Consider the following 21312-nt stretch of genomic DNA (forward strand, 5'->3'; position numbering starts at 1 on the left):
GCTCAGAATTGCTTAAACTGTGTTTTGTATGAAGAGTCAATATGCTGGCTGGATTGATCAATACAATACAGAGCCAAAGTGAGAACTGAACAACTTTCTACAGGTAAGTCACTGCTCTTTTTGTGCTTCCAGTCGAGTTACATCTGATACCAACAGCTGGAAAGTGGGATGAGATATAAAGGAGTACACATAATTTTGGTGACCCCTAGTCACCTGCTGTCAGTTAACTTAACTAGTCACGAAGCTTAATAAAAACAGGTTAAGACACCAAAGTGTTAAATATCTGTTCAAACAAGTGATAGTGAGGAAATTTAAAGAGAATGAATAAACTCCTTTTGTGACTGTTCCCAATTTCCCTTTTAACTTTCTGTACAAAGATCATTTCATCATGGCAGAGGACAGCAACAGCAGCAGTGACTCAGACGGGTTACTGGTCCCGAGCGATTATGAGATAGTTGACTTTATTGAAAATGGGCTTGTTGAAGTCGTGGCAAAGTGCAAGAGAAAGGACACTGAAGAGCCTGTGGCCATAAAATTCTTGAGAAGTAGCAAGAGCGCGATGAAGGAGGTTGGTTAACTTATATAATTTGATGTTCACAGTTGCAAAAGAGCAGCAAATACCTAAACACATCCAACTTATCATGTATCCCCAGGTGTCCATTTTAGAAGAATTAATGAGACACAATCTGGATCAACACAACATTGTAAAGCTCTACAGCTGGTACCAGATGAAAAACACCATTGGTCTGGTGTTGGAATTGCTAGATATCACCCTTTGGGACTACATGAAGGGGGATCGTCTGCCTTTAAAGGATATCAGGCTCATCACAGAGCAGGTATGGAGGTAGTGTCACAAAGCAACATTTAACAATATATCCAATTTTAAAAATCTTTTCAAGCAGTTTTGAATTGTGTAACTGAACTTTTACCTGCAGATGGCCACAGCTTTATATGGACTGAAGAGTGTTGGAGTGATCCATGGAGATATAAAACCCAACAACATCATGCTGGTGAAGGATCAGGAGCAGTCCTTCACACTGAAGCTTATTGATTTTGGCTTGTCATTTCATACATCTGAAGGTGTGGTGGGCACTCGTTACCAGGTACCTTATTACAGGTGAGGATTGGTTGACTTTCTTCTGGATTATGTTTGAAATTTCCCAGTTTTGCTATGAACAGAAACTTTGATGCTGTTTTTCTGCCACATTCAGAGCTCCAGAGATCATGCTAGGACTTCCCTTCAATGAAGCCATTGACATGTGGTCTCTTGGCGCTGTGCTGGGCTTCATGATGTTTGGAGAGCTCATCTTCCCATGGTTCTGTGAATATAATCTGGTAAGCAATTTACTAATTTTTTTCTAATGGATCCAATAATACTGCATCCACATACCAACTCTCAGCCTCAGTTCAATCATGTAAAGAATGACTGGGCTGGATCTCATCATCCCTGTTGAGTGCTTTGGATGTGAGTCCGTGTTTTGTCTCCAGATGCAGTCTATTTGTGAAATCTTGGGCCAACCAGCAGACCATCTTCTCAATGCTGGTCTAAAAACAAGCGAGTTTTTCATCAAGACCTCTGACAATAAGTTTACCCTCATGACACATGACCAGTATTGGAAAAACAAGATTTCCTTTGGCAACAAGAAATTTGCCTTCAGCTCTCTGGACGATCTGAAGGTGGTAAGTAGTTTAGTAGGTTGTAGTTGCTAAAAAGTGACTCTCACTGATTCTCTTTTCATGAATCAGGAGTAACTTGACTGCTGATGCATTTGATTTCAATATTAGTTAGGCAAGGAGCTGGGGAATGAAGCTGAGGGATGGGGGCAGTGTGTTGAACTGCTGAAAGCGATGCTCAAGGTGGATGCCAGTGAGAGGATCACCCCCAGTGAGGTCCTTAGGCATCCCTTCATCACACAGAGCTACCTGAATGAGAATCAGCAGCCAGCAGCAGATGAGCCCAGAACCAGTCAGGCCTCAACCGACCTCAGAAGCATAGAGTCTGTGTCTGATGCTGATGACAGGTACAGCAGCTATTGAGCTACTGAATCATCTCTTTCTGAAGCCATAGATGGTGTCTTCAAATCAAACTCAAATCTTCTTTCTGTTGGAGACCCACACTGACAAACACTGCAGCCTTGTAGCTGTGAGAAACATTTACACAATCCTCCTGAATATACTATACTGTATGCTATAATCAACTCTCTGTGTGTTTGTGTGTGTGTTCAGTATCAAGGCTGACCAAACTGAAGATACTCAAAGTGACAGAAACCACTTCAGTGACGTACTGCGTTGTAAAACTCTAGTGCTGGATGCTGACCCTCCTGGCAGTGATCAGGACACCAGTGCTCCTGAGGAGATCCAGTCGATCATCACAGAACTAGAGGAGACCATATCAGGTACAAAACAGACACCTCCACTTGAGCCCAAAATGACATCCACAGTGTTGTTAATTCTACCACTAACAGCCAAAATATTTGTTTGTTTTTCAGATGACAGCAAGGCCCATGAGGAGACCAAGAAGAAGAAGAAGAAGAAGAAGAAGAAGAAAAACTGCATCAGACGCTTCTTCTCATGGATGAGGAAGACATTTTGCTTTTGTAGTTCAACAAAAGTTCAGGACTAGATGACAAAGATGGTAACCTTATTAGCCCAAATACAGAATGAAGAATCAATGCATAATCAGTATGCTTAAAACAAAATAATTCACACAAATAAGCATAACACTACACACTTTCTGATACTTCCTCCACTCCAGGGACGTGCAGAGACCTCTGGTGGGGCAGGGGCTCAGTTTATAAAAAAGGGCACAAAACATTTCAAGCAATTGAACTTTATTTAAAACTGAATTTCAATAACAACTTAATTTCTCCATGAGGTTGCTCTACATTACACAACCCAACGCAAAAAACAGCCCTAAACAATGTATTAACTTGTCCTTTCACGAATCATACAACATGAATGGTCAGAAAAGGAATGAACACTGATTCACTGCGACCTTACCATGCGCCTCTCCTTCTTGCATCGTCTCACTTGATGGCCGCGTGCACACGCTTTCGATGGGTTCGCTGACCATGTGACGTCATGAATCGTGGCCGCAAGGTATTTAGGTGTAAAACGTTTTTCCCCCAAATGTATAACTTCGCATATGATTTAGGAGACATTGTGGAGAACTTAGCTGTTGGAACTCATTTATTTATTAAAAAAATAATAATAATAATAATAAAAAAAAAACCAGCCCTGTCAAAAGGGCACTTTGAATGTCCATCAGGAAAAGGGCAGGTGCCTGAGCCCCTGTAGCCCCCCTTATCTGCACGTGCCTGGAAGATAGTGTAGACAGATTTAGGGATGCAATCCCATCACAGCTCCCCTCAGCACCATGTACCAGTACAACAGACCGTACTGATTTAAATGTTACTCCTGCAGCAATTGATTCTTTTGTTAATAACACTGCAGCCACGTTGCACACAGTTTTACTTATCTTTTTAGTAATGTCATTTCTCATGTTGTTAACTGCTTTCCTGCCTGTACAACATCCATTGCACGTCTGCCCGTCCTGGGTGAGGGATCCCTCCTCTGTTGCTCACCCTGAGGTTTCTTCCATTTTTTCCTGTTAAAGGTTTTTCTGGGAGTTTTTCCTTAGTCGATGTGAGGGTCGAAGGGCAGAGGATGTTGCTGATGTTATGTTGAGCCCTTTGAGACAAACTGCTTGTAAAAATGGGCTATACAAATAAAGTTGACTTGACTTGACTTGACATAGAAACTGCCCCCCCCCAGGACACACATCCATACACACATCTTATTTTTATGTTTAATGAAGTTACATTTGGTTTTCACATCAGGGGCCTCAAAACACAGGACTAGTTACTCATAAAATGTGGAAATGATCTGATCTCTTTTTTTGGTGGACTTGACATTGAGTGATCGTCCTGCTGGTTATGTAGGGGTACTGCAGTTTTGGACACATGCGTCCAAAGCTTTATGAACAGTGTGATATCATCAGTCAAACTGTGAGGAATGAGCAGACCAACAGTCATTATTTTTTGGACACACTGCATCAATTTTGCGTTTGAAGTTAGACCGTTTCTTTGTAAAGTCATCAGCTTTTCTGCTCCAGCTCGGCTCTCAAGCTGCGTGTTTGGCTTTGCTTTCACGTTACAGTCCACTGAATAAGACGTGTCGTCTGGCTTCTGCCTCCTCTGCCGTCCATGTGATCGCAGCCCTCATTTGTGTTATGAGGTGAAATCACAAGGCAGGTGCAAGTTGATTTAAGATTCATAGATCACATGTGCTTAAATTACAAACGCACTGAAGCTGCTTATGGTTTTTTTTATGCTCAGCATCTTTTCTGAATCAAATGTAAGTCAGAAATGATCTTAGAAGACTAAGTTTTGAGACTTCAGCTTAAACCAAACCAACCAACCAAACCAAATTCAGCTTCCTGACGTCCCAAGACTTGTGATGTCAGAAAGCTGAATTTGGTTTCTCTTGATTTAATGGGCATTTTGTGCTTGAGAGACTTTGCTTATTAACCATTTGACTTCACTGCGAGACTGAACTGATGGGACTGAAGTGATGTGTGGGTAAAGTAACATCACAGCAACGTCTCATGAGATGTATGAGGTCGTTTTTGACGGCCTAACTTCACACGCAGGCTTCGTCTCGTTGTTTGCGTTACTGAGCAAATACAGACAGCAAATTTCCACAGACGCGTGTCAGTCACGTTAACCTCCGCTGTCAGCTTCGTGATTATCGTCTGAATATGGGAGGAAGAGACGGTCAGAGCTCAAACAATATGAAACCCATCCTAACTGCGGAGACACCTGACGCTGCAGTGTCTTGTAGCTGAAAGGTTGCAGTTTGACCCTCGTGTCGAGTCACAATGCCCTTGTGTAAAACACTCAACCGTTTCTTCCTCACTCGCTGTCAGATATTTTCAGTCGCAGGTTTTTTCTGCTCTGGAAAGCAGTCTGTCTGCAGTCCAGCAGCAGCAGCTGTGGGGGCACAGAAGTAAAGTCTTTATTTCATACACTCTTCATTTTTATTCTTTGTTTTTGTGCTTTGTACCTTTTAAAACTCATCAATTTTTGATTGATTTGATTTTGAATGATTTCAAAATCATTGGGTGTGCTGAAGGTCATTTCCAAACACGTTTGTCCTTAAAATCTGTGAGGAATAAATACTATGTGCATATACTTAAACCTTAAATCACATTTTCTTAAATATGAGAAATGGGAGCAGAAACAACAGTGTTGCTTTTGTATTTTTCATGGGTGTAGTTAAGTCCAGCGGGTCCCAGACGAGGGGTCGGTCCCACCAGAGGGTCATCAGATACCTCTGAGAGCTGAGGCAACTGAGGGGGGGCATTTTGATACAAGTTCATATTTAATCTTTCTAATCTTTGATTGTTTTGTGAAGGATTGGATGATTTTACCTCTTGCTGCTGTGATGTGAGCAGTTTAAAGGGGAAAAAAAAATCATTAGAAACTAAAGTACAATGTTTGACTCTACAATGCAGTGGAATAGGTTTTTTTTGGTGTAATCTGGTATTTCTGACTTCCCAGTGACATGTGGGCAGTTGGTGGACATTTTGCACTGAACAGAAACTCATGAAATGTCATAAAAAATAAAAAACATGTCTTTCAAGCATACAGTACACACTGTACATAGTGTTTCATGGAGACATAAAGCTGATTCTACCTGCGGAATGTTAGAACGTGTGACTGTCAAAGACTTTAGAACTCTGTGATGTCACAAAGGCCTGCAGGGTTCAGATCAGTCCGTTCTGCGGTTCTGCTCTCACTTTGTTCGAGTGAGTTTCAGCACGAGGACAAACCTTTCAGACATTTCAGTTTCGACACGGTGAACGAGACACGGAGAAACACCAAGCAACAAGATGGTAAGTTGAGTAAATAAGTTTGTTTCTGTGCAAGTTAGTCACATTAAGTTTCTAGCTGATCTCAATGTTAAAGTGAAGGCATGTTTTGGTTCACATGTACTTTAGAGTCCACTGAGCATATATATTTGGCTAAATAGATGAGCAGCTCAAGTTTTTTTACACAATTTTTAATGTTTGTGTTGTATTTTTATGAGATCTGCAAGTTTGGTGCACGTGTTTAGTTAAATGGCATTTGGACATGATGAGAAATAAAAGAAGTGGGAATTTGGAGCATCTTAATTTGAAATCTGTGGGAGTGAAGTTTCTCAGTTAACAGACTCACTATGATTTGAATAACAAATCATAATAATCCTTTTCTGTGTCTACTTCTCTTTGCTTCACCTCCAGTCTATGAATTACAGGGAGAAAGTTCAATCTTTGACATCCTCCTCAGATGACGACTCTCTCGTTATTTTGGACACCCTGGCCTCCCCCTCCTCCAAATACTTTGTGAAGTCTATTTTGGGGGAGGGCAGCTTTGGAACCGTCACCAAGTGCATAAAGGCAGCCACAAAAGGAACGGTGGCTGTGAAGATAATGAAGAAAAAAAGTTTAACGTCCGAGGCGCAGAATGAGGTATGATGTTTGTCAAAGTTTTCCTTTGTGCTGCTTCAAATGTACTTTAAACTGTTTACCTCAAACCATCTCAACATCTCCCTCTTACGTTCCCCAGATGGCCATCCTTGAATACCTGAGAGCTTTCGACTCAGACAGATTCAACTTTGTCAAGTGGACTGATAGCTTCATTGACCGAGAGCACGTTTGCATAGAGTTTGAACTGCTCGACATAAGTCTGTTCGATTTCATGCGGAAGAAACATACCTGCTGTCTCTCTGTGAACGAAATACGTCCTATCTTATACCAGGTATGTGTCACTGCTGTTAACATTACAGTTGGCCCACAAAACATTTTTTGTGGTGATGTTGCATTGCAGTGTATTTTAATGTAGGAAATATCGTTACTGTTCTAGTGGACTGCATTGTGTTTAAAAGAGGACTGTAGAGAGAGGACTGTATTTAAAGCCCATATTCAGAGACAAAAACTGACCTTCTTACACGGCTTGTTTATGATTTCAGGTGGCTACAACTCTAGAATTCCTGAGGAACCTCGGACTTGTTCACGCCGACCTCAAACCAAACAACATCATGATGGTGGACCATGTAAACCAGCCGCTGAAGGTTAAAATGATCGACTTTGGCTTAGCTCGTCACGCCTCACAGTCACAGAGGGGCTCGTATCTCCAGCCACGCTATTACAGGTAAATTGCTAGGCAAATGGCCGAGAGCTTTAGATTTTATTTCCAACAAAGCAGGCAACCAAACTAAATCAATGTGTTTGTATGTCTCCATCTTCTCTAAGGTCTCCAGAGGTCATCCTTGGACTTCCCTACACAACAGCCATTGACATCTGGTCTTTGGGCTGCATCGCTGCAGAGCTTTTCTTGGGCAATGTCTTGTACCCCGGGGACAGTGAATATGACATGGTAAGTCAGTGCATTTTCCACAAAGCAAAACAGTTCCTCTAGTCAACAGCAGTACTTGTACTTTTTTTTAGTGAGCTTTTCCAACACAATTCACAAAATATAAGTGTGTAACTGACATTGGGACCTATCTGTCTTGTGCAAACAGTTACGACATATTACGCAGACTCAGGGTCAGCTGCCACAGGAACTTCTCAACAATGGACTAAAAACCGAGTGGTTTTTTCGGAGGAAGATGTATCGTCAACGTCAGTGGACATTAAAGGTATGAACACTCGGTGGCTTTCACCTAGAACATCTTTCATTGTCTCTATTGTTCCCCCAAGCTTTGTCTTTCCGTTACTCACTGTGTTTGGGACAATCAAATATTTCTGTTTAGACACCATTCGAGTATGGACGCGCAGTTTTTACTGAGACTCATTTCAACTCCCTGGATGATCTAAATAAGGTATGAAATCCAACTGGCAAATCAGATTGTTTTTAAACATGAGAAAATTTGTCACAAATCCATTACCATGAGCCATTAAGACCCCTATGATTTATTCTGATTCAGGTAAAGCCAGTCTGCCATCTGTCAGATGAGGACAACAGGGCAGAAATCACAGACAGGGAGACCTTTGTAGATCTGCTGAAGAAGATGCTGCAGCTGGATGTCAGCAAAAGGATAACACCCAGTCAGATTCTTGAGGATCTATTCATCACCATGAATGACCTTGCAGCCAGCTACCCCAACAGCCTCTAGTAAGTCTACGTTAAATCTCAACATTAGAATCTCAATGTTAGAATCTCTGCTGGTGTGCCTCGATCAATGTAGTTGCTTGATTTAATTAATGGTTTTCTTGCAGCAAAAAATCATCTTGTGAAATGATGCAAGTGTGTCAGGATCAGCAGCCATGCCTGAGCCCACAGGCCTCCACCAGCACCAGCACCAGCACCAGCACCAGCACCAGCACCAGCACCAGCACCATCAGCACTGCCCCCCTGGACCAGTCAATCTCCCGACAGCCACGTCCTGCTTGGCACAGACACAAAGAACATCCCCTCATCCAGAACATTGCATCAGCCATCTCCAGCAGCCTCTCCATCCACAACGACATATCAGAACCTCAGCAAATTAGCTTTTCTGTTAACCACAAAAGGAGCGAACCAGAACACCGGTTGCCTGTCAGCTCTAAGGTTCGGTCCTGTCCAGGCAGAGATGGTCTTACCAGGAAAAGATCGAGGGACACTTTTGAATCTTCAATGAGTAGTGAAAGGCAAGTGTTGTATGACTATCCTGTGCTGATTTTATTACAGACTTATGTTACATGATATTTCCATTGAAGTTCACGAGATTCAAACAGTATTTGTTCCATGCAGAAGCACAAAAAGGACCCTGCCGGCGCAGAAGAGGAGGAAGGTGAACATGGATTTCTTCGAGACACTCAAAAGTAGGCTCGACTATGGCAGCATTGGTCAGTCAATCAATCCAGAGAGCAAAAGACCATGGGTCACACTGGTAACTGCACAAAGCTGCAACAGAAGCTCAGGCTCACCAGAGAGGGAACGGAGAATGAAGGATGGTGATCAGACACCCAAAGGTAGGCTCATTTATGTCAACACAGGTTTGACCATTTAAGGCATACTGTGAGGTGTATGTGTATGAGACTACACAGTTTTAGGAGAAATCCTATATATTATACCTTTAGGTTTGAGTGTAAAGTAAACACTAACTGTTACATTAGAACTAGTTTGTTTCACCACTTTGTACAGCTGCACCGTCTCTATTTACGTGATAAATGAATAAAGTGAGATGTGGCCAAACATTGCTGCAGAAAGTTGTTTCACCTGATGCAACATTCACGTAAAATGGGAGAGAAAACTATTACTAACTAGTGACAGACAGGAAGAGACCGACGATAGTCGAAAGCAGTCTGTGGACAGTCACATCTGAACTGGCCAACTTGTATAATAATTCAACAATCATTTCTCAGTCATCTCTATGTAGAAAGCAGGACGGTGAATCTGAAAGTTCACTCCATATGATTCAAAATTTAGTCAGTATTTATATGGTGAACATTAAGAATTGCTTTCCTGAATTTTGTAAGCATCAAAACATCACATTTTTACCTTTTACTCATTTCCAGAATTACCTCAAAACACTAACAAGACTCCAGCAGAAGCAACATCCAGCGCAGCCGAAGCAAAGCATCAGAGGAAGAGGACATGGGCCACTTTTGTAGCCTCACATAGTGGGACAAGGTAAGTACTTCTTAACATGTCAATAATGATTCAGGTCTCCTGTTTAAGTTCAAGAGATTCAAACACATATGATCTATGCAGAACACCAGGCACTGGCTCACCAAAGAGGAAGAGGATGAGGATGGACCCTCTTCACGACTCGAAAGAGACTCCATTTGAGGTTCAAGCCTGTGTGGTCGAAGTTAAACCTCAAAAGAAAAGGAAGCGGGACACTTTCACAGACTCACGTCTTGGCTCACCCAGAAGTCCAGACAACTCCTCACCAAAGAGGAAGAGGATGAAGATGGACCCAGAGGAGGTGGAGAAAAAAACAAGTAAGCTCATCTTTGAATCCAATTCAGGTCTCAGTTAAACCATGTCCTGTATAAAAGTGACACATTTGTAGGTAGTTTGGTGAAATTTTGTGAATCAATTTCCAAATGTTGGTGAACAAGTGAACTTCCTTGTTTTGTTTTGTTTTTCCTTACAGAGGTGTCCAACAACTCTCACCAGGCTTCATCCAGCATCTCCAAAGAGTCACAGCGTGACGAAAAGTAGGTATTACATCACAACCCCGTTTTCATTAGATTGTACTCTTGGAGCAAAAGATTTAAACAACATTTGATCTGTGCAGAAACCCAGACTGCTCATCTCCAGACATGCCGAGGAAGAGGAAAAGGAAACAGAAGAACCTGGATGGACCATAGACAGTTTGCCAGCACTCACACTTGAGATTAATTTGTTTTAAATCAGTTTAGCCGAAATTGTTATGTGATATGAACATAAGATGCAACAAGCAATCAATTCTGTCTCTTTATCTGTGAGTACATATGTCCAACAGATGGGAACATACTGCGATACTCTGAGGACACTCCAGCAGCATCTCTAAAGAAGTCCAGACTGCTCATCTCCAGACACGACGAGGAAGAGGAAAAGGAAACAGAAGAACCTGGATGGAACATAGACAGTTTGCCAGCACTCACACTTGAGATTAATTTGTTTTAAATCAGTTTAGCCGAAATTGTTATGTGATATGAACATAAGATGCAACAAGCAATCAATTCTTTCTCTTTATCTTTGAGTACATATGTCCAACAGATGGGAAAATACTGCGATACTCTGAGGACACTCCAGCAGCATCTCTAAAGAAGTCCAGACTGCAGCTCCACATAGTGGAAGAGGATGAAGATGAGCTGGGATGCAGGTGGACAAACACATACAGGTAGGCTCATCTATGGCAACTCACTCTCAGGATCGGCTGATTCTCAATCAGTTCACTTCTTAGTGTCTTTAGGTGTTTCATCATTAGCAAGAATTTATTTACATTTATTTATCATTAGCAAGAACTTAGCAAGATGAATTGACCCTGAACACTCACAGACAGCTTGACTCATTAAGCTCAGTTTTACTCAGTATGAGGCGCACTGATGTATAACATCTTCTGTGGTCCTGGAGGACATTTTCCAAACTTTTATGAAATAACCCTGGTGATTGTGTCAGGGTTTTTTCTTCTTTGACATGAGGCTTAAAAGTTATTCATGGTAAGCTTGATGTAGAGATTGAGAGAAGTTGGCAATTGAAGGGATGGAGGGTCTAAATGAGGATGCCACCAGGCCGCATTATGGAAATTACTTCTTCGGGCACCCACCAAGATGGATATTAAGTGTTTTTAATTATTGGCAGCAGGGCACAACTCCCCTGCTGCTATTACAGGCTGCCTTCAGTCCTAATAAAGGCCTGTAGCAAACACCACAGCCTGCTGATGTCCACCTCCCGTAATAATCATCTTCAAATGGAGCAGGTTGTAGCTTAAAATAGTGGAGTTAATGGTTTAAAATTTGACACAAACAGTGACAAGTTTTCCTGACTAAACATCATATTTTATTAGCTCATACCAGACAAGTGTAAGTATAAGGCAGATGCTGCTGTGAGGTTTTCAGATTGCCGCTGTTGTATGTTGGATAACGATGATGTGAAGATGTTGAAAGAGAGCTGCGCTGTCTTGCTTGCATAAAAAGATTAAAGCAGTCCAGCATCAATTACATGCATGTGAGTGGATTCAGGCCAATACAACCACACTCCTGAATCATCTCTAACCCTCTGCTTTTATAGGTTGGTTGTTTACAAGAAAAGGGGAGCATTCATCTAGACATGGACCCTTCCAATACACAAAGAGAAGGGGAAGAGAGACCACCTTCCTATATCACACATACCTTTGAAACTTGGGACGCCTATCTAAACATGGGCTTTGAACATATAAAGGGCCTCAGAAAAAACATCATTCTAGTCTCCAAAATCCCTACTACACTGCTGCTTTTTCACATTGGTGCCTCTTTACAGTAATCATGTTTGTCTCTGCATGATCCCAGGCCATCGCTGTAACATCAGCCGCTCTTCACCTGAGAGCTACGCGAAGGAAGGACCAGAAATGGACTGCAGGGAAGCACAGAAGAAGGAGCAACGAACACCGGGAGATAAACGGTAACGCCTGCATTGACTTAATTAGCAGCACCAGGCTTGTCTTTTTGGCCCATCGACACTAAACAGTCCCTGGAAGGGGGTTTCCTCTTGTGCGAGCCTTCCCAAGGTTTCTTCCAGACTCTCCCGTTAAAGGGGTCAGTTTGGGAGTTTTTCCTTGCCCGCTTGAGGGAGGTGTCGTAATCACGTGGGCTTGAGATTAATATTACTTGATAGTTTCCGGCCTGGTGTTTTAACAGCATTTAATTTTACCTGTTACCACAGCTCATAAATAAGATAGAAGACTGTAGTGTATAATCTAGTTCAGGGCAGCACGGTGGTGCAGTGGTTAGCGCAGTCACCTCACAGCAAGGCCAGGGTCTTCCTGTGAAGGCCCGGGACTTCCTGTGAGGAGTTTGCATGTTCTCCCCGTGTCTGCGTGGGTTTCCTCTGGGTGCTCCAGCTTCCTCCCACAGTCCAAAGACATGCAGGTTAATTGGTGACTCTAAATTGCCCCTTGAACAACCATGCAACAGATAGGTGGTGACAGATAATGCATTATTGTAAAGTATAGCGTGCAGGCGTTACTTTTAGACATATTCATAATTCATAATTTCTGATAAATCTGACAACAAATTAAAAAGAAATGATTAAAATGGATGTAAGACTGTCAGTTTCAGGAATGTTCTGCATTTTAAGTAGTAAAATAAGAAGTGTTGTCCCAATGATTGCAAAGAGGTTTTATTCTTGAACAAAGTGTCTAATGTGTGAAACACTCACTTGAAGCTGAACCTGTAGATGGCTTCCAGAGCTGTGCATCGACAACGCAGCTTAACATCCATCGACTTCAGGTTTAATTAGCATGAGTAATACAGGCTTTTCAGCCTTTTCATGATAAATTTACTTCAAAATGGATTCATCAGGGTTTCAGAAATTTCATAATTCCTGTTCATAGTATTTACATTATTTAGAAGTTGGGAGCTGATAATTAAAATTATTTTCTGTATGATTTTAAAATGGCATAAAATGTGTAATGGCATAACACGTGGCATGTGCAGCACCGCTTTTCAAAAAAAATCCTCCTCCTCCTCAGGGGATTTTGCATGAAGAAGACTAATGTGACCTTGTTTGGCCATCTCACACTGTTGATACCTCAAATTTCCTCTGGCTGGACACCTTTTGGACAGAAGGACTGTGGATTTTGTCTCATTTCTTACACTGGTGCTGCACTGGGAAGGGTGTGCTTTGCAGCCAGTGCGGAGAAGAAGAACGACTACAGGAACCAGTAGCTCTGCCAAAGTACATACGGGCATGTTAATGTTGTGCCAAGATAGCCTTGAGAATATCTGAACTTATCCTTTAACACTAAACAAGGGTACAACATAATATAGCATCTCATTTCTATGTGTAGCCAACAACATTCCTCTGAAGTGAGCTCCAAGGCCTGATTCTCTTCTCGGTACCATGTGTTTGTTATGGACCGAACTAATTAAAATAGGTACAAGGTAGTCTGTATGTATGTATAGAGATGTAGGCCATAAAATGACCCCAGGCCTGCTGTTGCACACTCACAGACAGGCTGTAATGTGTTCATTCTAGATGTTAGAAGTGTAATGATGGAACAACAACAACAGCAATTTGATTCATGCGTCGGTCGCTCTGTTCTGATGCTATAAAGAGGTCTTAATTGCATGATTCTTGTGTAGCTGCTAACATAAACTGGCAAACTCTGATTTAGCTGCTCTAATGTTTTCTTTCACACCTTATTTGTTCTGATGCACAAATAAGGTAAGTGAGCCAACCAAAAGGCCGCATTAATACAAAAATAAAGACGGTAAAACCACTTCACTGTCAGAATAATGGACCCAGTCATTGATCATGAAACAGATCACAGATCAGATCACTTTTTGGTTTTTTTATTCCTTTTGCATTTGTTGTGAAAAATAATGAAATTGCTTTTGTAGGCAGCCATTTCTACCCCATGAGCTCTGTGTGTGTGTGTGTGTGTGACACACTTCCCCAGAATGTTTCATAATTAACATGACACACACATACATATCAGTGTGGCTCATGCATCAACAGATCAAGCTTCTTCCTATGCAGGGACGTGCAGAGACCTCTGGTGGGGCAGGGGCTCAGTTTATAAAAAAGGGCACAAAACATTTCAAGCAATTGAACTTTATTTAAAACTGAATTTCAATAACAACTTAATTTCTCGATGAGGTTGCTCTACATTACACAACCCAATGCAAAAAACAGCCCTAAACAATGTATGAACTTGTCCTTTCACGAATCATACAACATGAATGGTCAGAAAAGGAATGAACACTGATTCACTGTGACCTTACCATGCGCCTCTCCTTCTTGCATCGTCTCACTTGATGGCCGCATGCACACGCTTTCGATGGGTTCGCTGACCATGTGACGTCATGAATCGTGGCCGCAAGGTATTTAGGTGTAAAACGTTTTTCCCCCCAAATGTATAACTTCGCATATGATTTAGGAGACATTGTGGAGAACTTAGCTGTTGGAACTCATTTATTTATTAAAAAAATAATAATAATAATAATAATAAAAAAACCAGCCCTGTCAAAAGGGCACTTTGAATGTCCATCAGGAAAAGGGCAGGTGCCTGAGCCCCTGTAGCCCCAGGACACACATCCATACACACATCTTATTTTTATGTTTAATGAAGTTACATTTGGTTTTCACATCAGGGGCCTCAAAACACAGGACTAGTTACTCATAAAATGTGGAAATGATCTGATCTCTTTTTTTGGTGGACTTGACATTGAGTGATCGTCCTGCTGGTTATGTAGGGGTACTGCAGTTTTGGACACATGCGTCCAAAGCTTTATGAACAGTGTGATATCATCAGTCAAACTGTGAGGAATGAGCAGACCAACAGTCATTATTTTTTGGACACACTGCATCAATTTTGCGTTTGAAGTTAGACCGTTTCTTTGTAAAGTCATCAGCTTTTCTGCTCCAGCTCGGCTCTCAAGCTGCGTGTTTGGCTTTGCTTTCACGTTACAGTCCACTGAATAAGACGTGTCGTCTGGCTTCTGCCTCCTCTGCCGTCCATGTGATCTCAGCCCTCATTTGTGTTATGAGGTGAAATCACAAGGCAGGTGCAAGTTGATTTAAGATTCATAGATCACATGTGCTTAAATTACAAACGCACTGAAGCTGCTTATGGTTTTTTTATGCTCAGCATCTTTTCTGAATCAAATGTAAGTCAGAAATGATCTTAGAAGACTAAGTTTTGAGACTTCAGCTTAAACCAAACCAACCAACCAAACCAAATTCAGCTTCCTGACGTCCCAAGACTTGTGATGTCAGAAAGCTGAATTTGGTTTCTCTTGATTTAATGGGCATTTTGTGCTTGAGAGACTTTGCTTATTAACCATTTGACTTCACTGCGAGACTGAACTGATGGGACTGAAGTGATGTGTGGGTAAAGTAACATCACAGCAACGTCTCATGAGATGTATGAGGTCGTTTTTGACGGCCTAATTTCACACGCAGGCTTCATCTCGTTGTTTGCGTTACTGAGCAAATACAGACAGCAAATTTCCACAGACGCGTGTCAGTCACGTTAGCCTCCGCTGTCAGCTTCGTGATTATCGTCTGAATATGGGAGGAAGAGACGGTCAGAGCTCAAACAATATGAAACCCATCCTAACTGCGGAGACACCTGACGCTGCAGAGTGTCTTGTAGCTGAAAGGTTGCAGTTTGACCCTCGTGTCGAGTCACAATGCCCTTGTGTAAAACACTCAACCGTTTCTTCCTCACTCGCTGTCAGATATTTTCAGTCGCAGGTTTTTTCTGCTCTGGAAAGCAGTCTGTCTGCAGTCCAGCAGCAGCAGCTGTGGGGGCACAGAAGTAAAGTCGTTATTTCATACACTCTTCATTTTTATTCTTTGTTTTTGTGCTTTGTACCTTTTAAAACTCATCAATTTTTGATTGATTTGATTTTGAATGATTTCAAAATCATTGGGTGTGCTGAAGGTCATTTCCAAACACGTTTGTCCTTAAAATCTGTGAGGAATAAATACTATGTGCATATACTTAAACCTTAAATCACATTTTCTTAAATATGAGAAATGGGAGCAGAAACAACAGTGTTGCTTTTGTATTTTTCATGGGTGTAGTTAAGTCCAGCGGGTCCCAGACGAGGGGTCGGTCCCACCAGAGGGTCATCAGATACCTCTGAGAGCTGAGGCAACTGAGGGGGGGCATTTTGATACAAGTTCATATTTAATCTTCCTAATCTTTGATTGTTTTGTCAAGGATTGGATGATTTTACCTCTTGCTGCTGTGATGTGAGCAGTTTAAAGGGGAAAAAAAAATCATTAGAAACTAAAGTACAATGTTTGACTCTACAATGCAGTGGAATAGGTTTTTTTTGGTGTAATCTGGTATTTCTGACTTCCCAGTGACATGTGGGCAGTTGGTGGACATTTTGCACTGAACAGAAACTCATGAAATGTCATAAAAAATAAAAAACATGTCTTTCAAGCATACAGTACACACTGTACATAGTGTTTCATGGAGACATAAAGCTGATTCTACCTGCGGAATGTTAGAACGTGTGACTGTCAAAGACTTTAGAACTCTGTGATGTCACAAAGGCCTGCAGGGTTCAGATCAGTCCGTTCTGCGGTTCTGCTCTCACTTTGTTCGAGTGAGTTTCAGCACGAGGACAAACCTTTCAGACATTTCAGTTTCGACACGGTGAACGAGACACGGAGAAACACCAAGCAACAAGATGGTAAGTTGAGTAAATAAGTTTGTTTCTGTGCAAGTTAGTCACATTAAGTTTCTAGCTGATCTCAATGTTAAAGTGAAGGCATGTTTTGGTTCACATGTACTTTAGAGTCCACTGAGCATATATATTTGGCTAAATAGATGAGCAGCTCAAGTTTTTTTACACAATTTTTAATGTTTGTGTTGTATTTTTATGAGATCTGCAAGTTTGGTGCACATGTGTTTAGTTAAATGGCATTTGGACACGATGAGAAATAAAAGAAGTGGGAATTTGGAGCATCTTAATTTGAAATCTGTGGGAGTGAAGTTTCTCAGTTAACAGACTCACTATGATTTGAATAACAAATCATAATAATCCTTTTCTGTGTCTACTTCTCTTTGCTTCACCTCCAGTCTATGAATTACAGGGAGAAAGTTCAATCTTTGACATCCTCCTCAGATGACGACTCTCTCGTTATTTTGGACACCCTGGCCTCCCCCTCCTCCAAATACTTCGTGAAGTCTATTTTGGGGGAGGGCAGCTTTGGAACCGTCACCAAGTGCATAAAGGCAGCCACAAAAGGAACGGTGGCTGTGAAGATAATGAAGAAAAGAAGTTTAACGTCCGAGGCGCAGAATGAGGTATGATGTTTGTCAAAGTTTTCCTTTGTGCTGCTTCAAATGTACTTTAAACTGTTCACCTCAAACCATCTCAACATCTCCCTCTTACGTTCCCCAGATGGCCATCCTTGAATACCTGAGAGCTTTCGACTCAGACAGATTCAACTTTGTCAAGTGGACTGATAGCTTCATTGACCGAGAGCACGTTTGCATAGAGTTTGAACTGCTTGACATAAGTCTGTTCGATTTCATGCAGAAGAAACATACCTGCTGTCTCTCTGTGAACGAAATACGTCCTATCTTATACCAGGTATGTGTCACTGCTGTTAACATTACAGTTGGCCCACAAAACATTTTTTGTGGTGATGTTGCATTGCAGTGTATTTTAATGTAGGAAATATCGTTACTGTTCTAGTGGACTGCATTGTGTTTAAAAGAGGACTGTAGAGAGAGGACTGTATTTAAAGCCCATATTCAGAGACAAAAACTGACCTTCTTACACGGCTTGTTTATGATTTCAGGTGGCTACAACTCTAGAATTCCTGAGGAACCTCGGACTTGTTCACGCCGACCTCAAACCAAACAACATCATGATGGTGGACCATGTAAACCAGCCGCTGAAGGTTAAAATGATCGACTTTGGCTTAGCTCGTCACGTCTCACAGTCACAGAGGGGCTCGTATCTCCAGCCACGCTATTACAGGTAAATTGCTAGGCAAATGGCCGAGAGCTTTAGATTTTATTTCCAACAAAGCAGGCAACCAAACTAAATCAATGTGTTTGTATGTCTCCATCTTCTCTAAGGTCTCCAGAGGTCATCCTTGGACTTCCCTACACAACAGCCATTGACATCTGGTCTTTGGGCTGCATCGCTGCAGAGCTTTTCTTGGGCAATGTCTTGTACCCCGGGGACAGTGAATATGACATGGTAAGTCAGTGCATTTTCCACAAAGCAAAACAGTTCCTCTAGTCAACAGCAGTACTTGTACTTTTTTTTAGTGAGCTTTTCCAACACAATTCACAAAATATAAGTGTGTAACTGACATTGGGACCTATCTGTCTTGTGCAAACAGTTACGACATATTACGCAGACTCAGGGTCAGCTGCCACAGGAACTTCTCAACAATGGACTAAAAACCGAGTGGTTTTTTCGGAGGAAGATGTATCGTCAACGTCAGTGGACATTAAAGGTATGAACACTCGGTGGCTTTCACCTAGAACATCTTTCATTGTCTCTATTGTTCCCCCAAGCTTTGTCTTTCCGTTACTCACTGTGTTTGGGACAATCAAATATTTCTGTTTAGACACCATTCGAGTATGGACGCGCAGTTTTTACTGAGACTCATTTCAACTCCCTGGATGATCTAAATAAGGTATGAAATCCAACTGGCAAATCAGATTGTTTTTAAACATGAGAAAATTTGTCACAAATCCATTACCATGAGCCATTAAGACCCCTATGATTTATTCTGATTCAGGTAAAGCCAGTCTGCCATCTGTCAGATGAGGACAACAGGGCAGAAATCACAGACAGGGAGACCTTTGTAGATCTGCTGAAGAAGATGCTGCAGCTGGATGTCAGCAAAAGGATAACACCCAGTCAGATTCTTGAGGATCTATTCATCACCATGAATGACCTTGCAGCCAGCTACCCCAACAGCCTCTAGTAAGTCTACGTTAAATCTCAACATTAGAATCTCAATGTTAGAATCTCTGCTGGTGTGCCTCGATCAATGTAGTTGCTTGATTTAATTAATGGTTTTCTTGCAGCAAAAAATCATCTTGTGAAATGATGCAAGTGTGTCAGGATCAGCAGCCATGCCTGAGCCCACAGGCCTCCACCAGCACCAGCACCAGCACCAGCACCAGCACCATCAGCACTGCCCCCCTGGACCAGTCAATCTCCCGACAGCCACGTCCTGCTTGGCACAGACACAAAGAACATCCCCTCATCCAGAACATTGCATCAGCCATCTCCAGCAGCCTCTCCATCCACAACGACATATCAGAACCTCAGCAAATTAGCTTTTCTGTTAACCACAAAAGGAGCGAACCAGAACACCGGTTGCCTGTCAGCTCTAAGGTTCGGTCCTGTCCAGGCAGAGATGGTCTTACCAGGAAAAGATCGAGGGACACTTTTGAATCTTCAATGAGTAGTGAAAGGCAAGTGTTGTATGACTATCCTGTGCTGATTTTATTACAGACTTATGTTACATGATATTTCCATTGAAGTTCACGAGATTCAAACAGTATTTGTTCCATGCAGAAGCACAAAAAGGACCCTGCCGGCTCAGAAGAGGAGGAAGGTGAACATGGATTTCTTCGAGACACTCAAAAGTAGGCTCGACTATGGCAGCATTGGTCAGTCAATCAATCCAGAGAGCAAAAGACCATGGGTCACACTGGTAACTGCACAAAGCTGCAACAGAAGCTCAGGCTCACCAGAGAGGGAACGGAGAATGAAGGATGGTGATCAGACACCCAAAGGTAGACTCATTTATGTCAACACAGGTTTGACCATTTAAGGCATACTGTGAGGTGTATGTGTATGAGACTACACAGTTTTAGGAGAAATCCTATATATTATACCTTTAGGTTTGAGTGTAAAGTAAACACTAACTGTTACATTAGAACTAGTTTGTTTCACCACTTTGTACAGCTGCACCGTCTCTATTTACGTGATAAATGAATAAAGTGAGATGTGGCCAAACATTGCTGCAGAAAGTTGTTTCACCTGATGCAACATTCACGTAAAATGGGAGAGAAAACTATTACTAACTAGTGACAGACAGGAAGAGACCGACGATAGTCGAAAGCAGTCTGTGGACAGTCACATCTGAACTGGCCAACTTATATAATAATTCAACAATCATTTCTCAGTCATCTCTATGTAGAAAGCAGGACGGTGAATCTGAAAGTTCACTCCATATGATTCAAAATTTAGTCAGTATTTATATGGTGAACATTAAGAATTGCTTTCCTGAACTTTGTAAGCATCAAAACATCACATTTTTACCTTTTACTCATTTCCAGAATTACCTCAAAACACTAACAAGACTCCAGCAGAAGCAACATCCAGCGCAGCCGAAGCAAAGCATCAGAGGAAGAGGACATGGGCCACTTTTGTAGCCTCACATAGTGGGACAAGGTAAGTACTTCTTAACATGTCAATAATGATTCAGGTCTCCTGTTTAAGTTCAAGAGATTCAAACACATATGATCTATCCAGAACACCAGGCACTGGCTCACCAAAGAGGAAGAGGATGAGGATGGACCCTCTTCACGACTCGAAAGAGACTCCATTTGAGGTTCAAGCCTGTGTGGTCGAAGTTAAACCTCAAAAGAAAAGGAAGCGGGACACTTTCACAGACTCACATCTTGGCTCACCCAGAAGTCCAGACAACTCCTCACCAAAGAGGAAGAGGATGAAGATGGACCCAGAGGAGGTGGAGAAAAAAAACAAGTAAGCTCATCTTTGAATCCAATTCAGGTCTCAGTTAAACCATGTCCTGTATAAAAGTGACACATTTGTAGGTAGTTTGGTGAAATTTTGTGAATCAATTTCCAAATGTTGGTGAACAAGTGAACTTCCTTGTTTTGTTTTGTTTTTCCTTACAGAGGTGTCCAACAACTCTCACCAGGCTTCATCTAGCATGTCCAAAGAGTCACAGCGTGACGAAAAGTAGGTATTACATCACAACCCCGTTTTCATTAGATTGTACTCTTGGAGCAAAAGATTTAAACAACATTTGATCTGTGCAGAAACCCAGACTGCTCATCTCCAGACATGCCGAGGAAGAGGAAAAGGAAACAGAAGAACCTGGATGGACCATAGACAGTTTGCCAGCA

General features: G+C 41.9%; 3 protein-coding genes and 2 long non-coding RNA genes across 5 annotated transcripts; all 5 read left to right on the plus strand.

The window, feature by feature from the left end:
• The first annotated feature begins 440 nt into the window (after positions 1-440).
• Positions 441-2746, plus strand: LOC124053768 (homeodomain-interacting protein kinase 2-like). The gene is made up of 8 exons (XM_046379232.1): positions 441-568; positions 654-836; positions 936-1117; positions 1212-1335; positions 1489-1680; positions 1786-2021; positions 2227-2396; positions 2490-2746. Exons 1-8 carry the CDS (start codon positions 560-562, stop codon positions 2621-2623), a joined length of 1230 nt encoding a protein of 409 aa, XP_046235188.1. The 5' UTR covers positions 441-559; the 3' UTR covers positions 2624-2746.
• Positions 2747-5534: 2788 nt separating this feature from the next.
• LOC124053886 (homeodomain-interacting protein kinase 1-like) lies at positions 5535-21259 on the plus strand (the record flags this gene model as incomplete). The annotated part of the gene is made up of 15 exons (XM_046379461.1): positions 5535-5896; positions 6284-6511; positions 6609-6800; positions 7012-7193; positions 7295-7418; positions 7564-7680; positions 7795-7863; positions 7969-8156; positions 8261-8671; positions 8775-8995; positions 9542-9656; positions 9738-9777; positions 9940-9970; positions 21082-21145; positions 21226-21259. Coding segments are annotated over exons 1-15 (2019 nt in total), but the record flags the coding sequence as incomplete, so codon positions are not given.
• LOC124053890 lies at positions 10795-12817 on the plus strand. Its single transcript, XR_006842256.1, has 2 exons — positions 10795-10857; positions 12005-12817. It is a non-coding gene; the product is annotated as an uncharacterized LOC124053890 (long non-coding RNA).
• On the plus strand, positions 16506-19696 carry LOC124053887 (homeodomain-interacting protein kinase 1-like). The gene is made up of 9 exons (XM_046379462.1): positions 16506-16867; positions 17257-17484; positions 17582-17773; positions 17985-18166; positions 18268-18391; positions 18537-18653; positions 18768-18836; positions 18942-19129; positions 19234-19696. Exons 1-9 carry the CDS (start codon positions 16865-16867, stop codon positions 19679-19681), a joined length of 1551 nt encoding a protein of 516 aa, XP_046235418.1. The 5' UTR covers positions 16506-16864; the 3' UTR covers positions 19682-19696.
• Positions 19761-20719, plus strand: LOC124053888. The gene is made up of 3 exons (XR_006842254.1): positions 19761-19950; positions 20497-20611; positions 20693-20719. It is a non-coding gene; the product is annotated as an uncharacterized LOC124053888 (long non-coding RNA).
• Positions 21260-21312: the final 53 nt, after the last annotated feature.

The sequence above is a fragment of the Scatophagus argus genome, chromosome 22, assembly GCF_020382885.2.
Source record: "Scatophagus argus isolate fScaArg1 chromosome 22, fScaArg1.pri, whole genome shotgun sequence".
NCBI lineage: Eukaryota > Metazoa > Chordata > Actinopteri > Scatophagidae > Scatophagus > Scatophagus argus.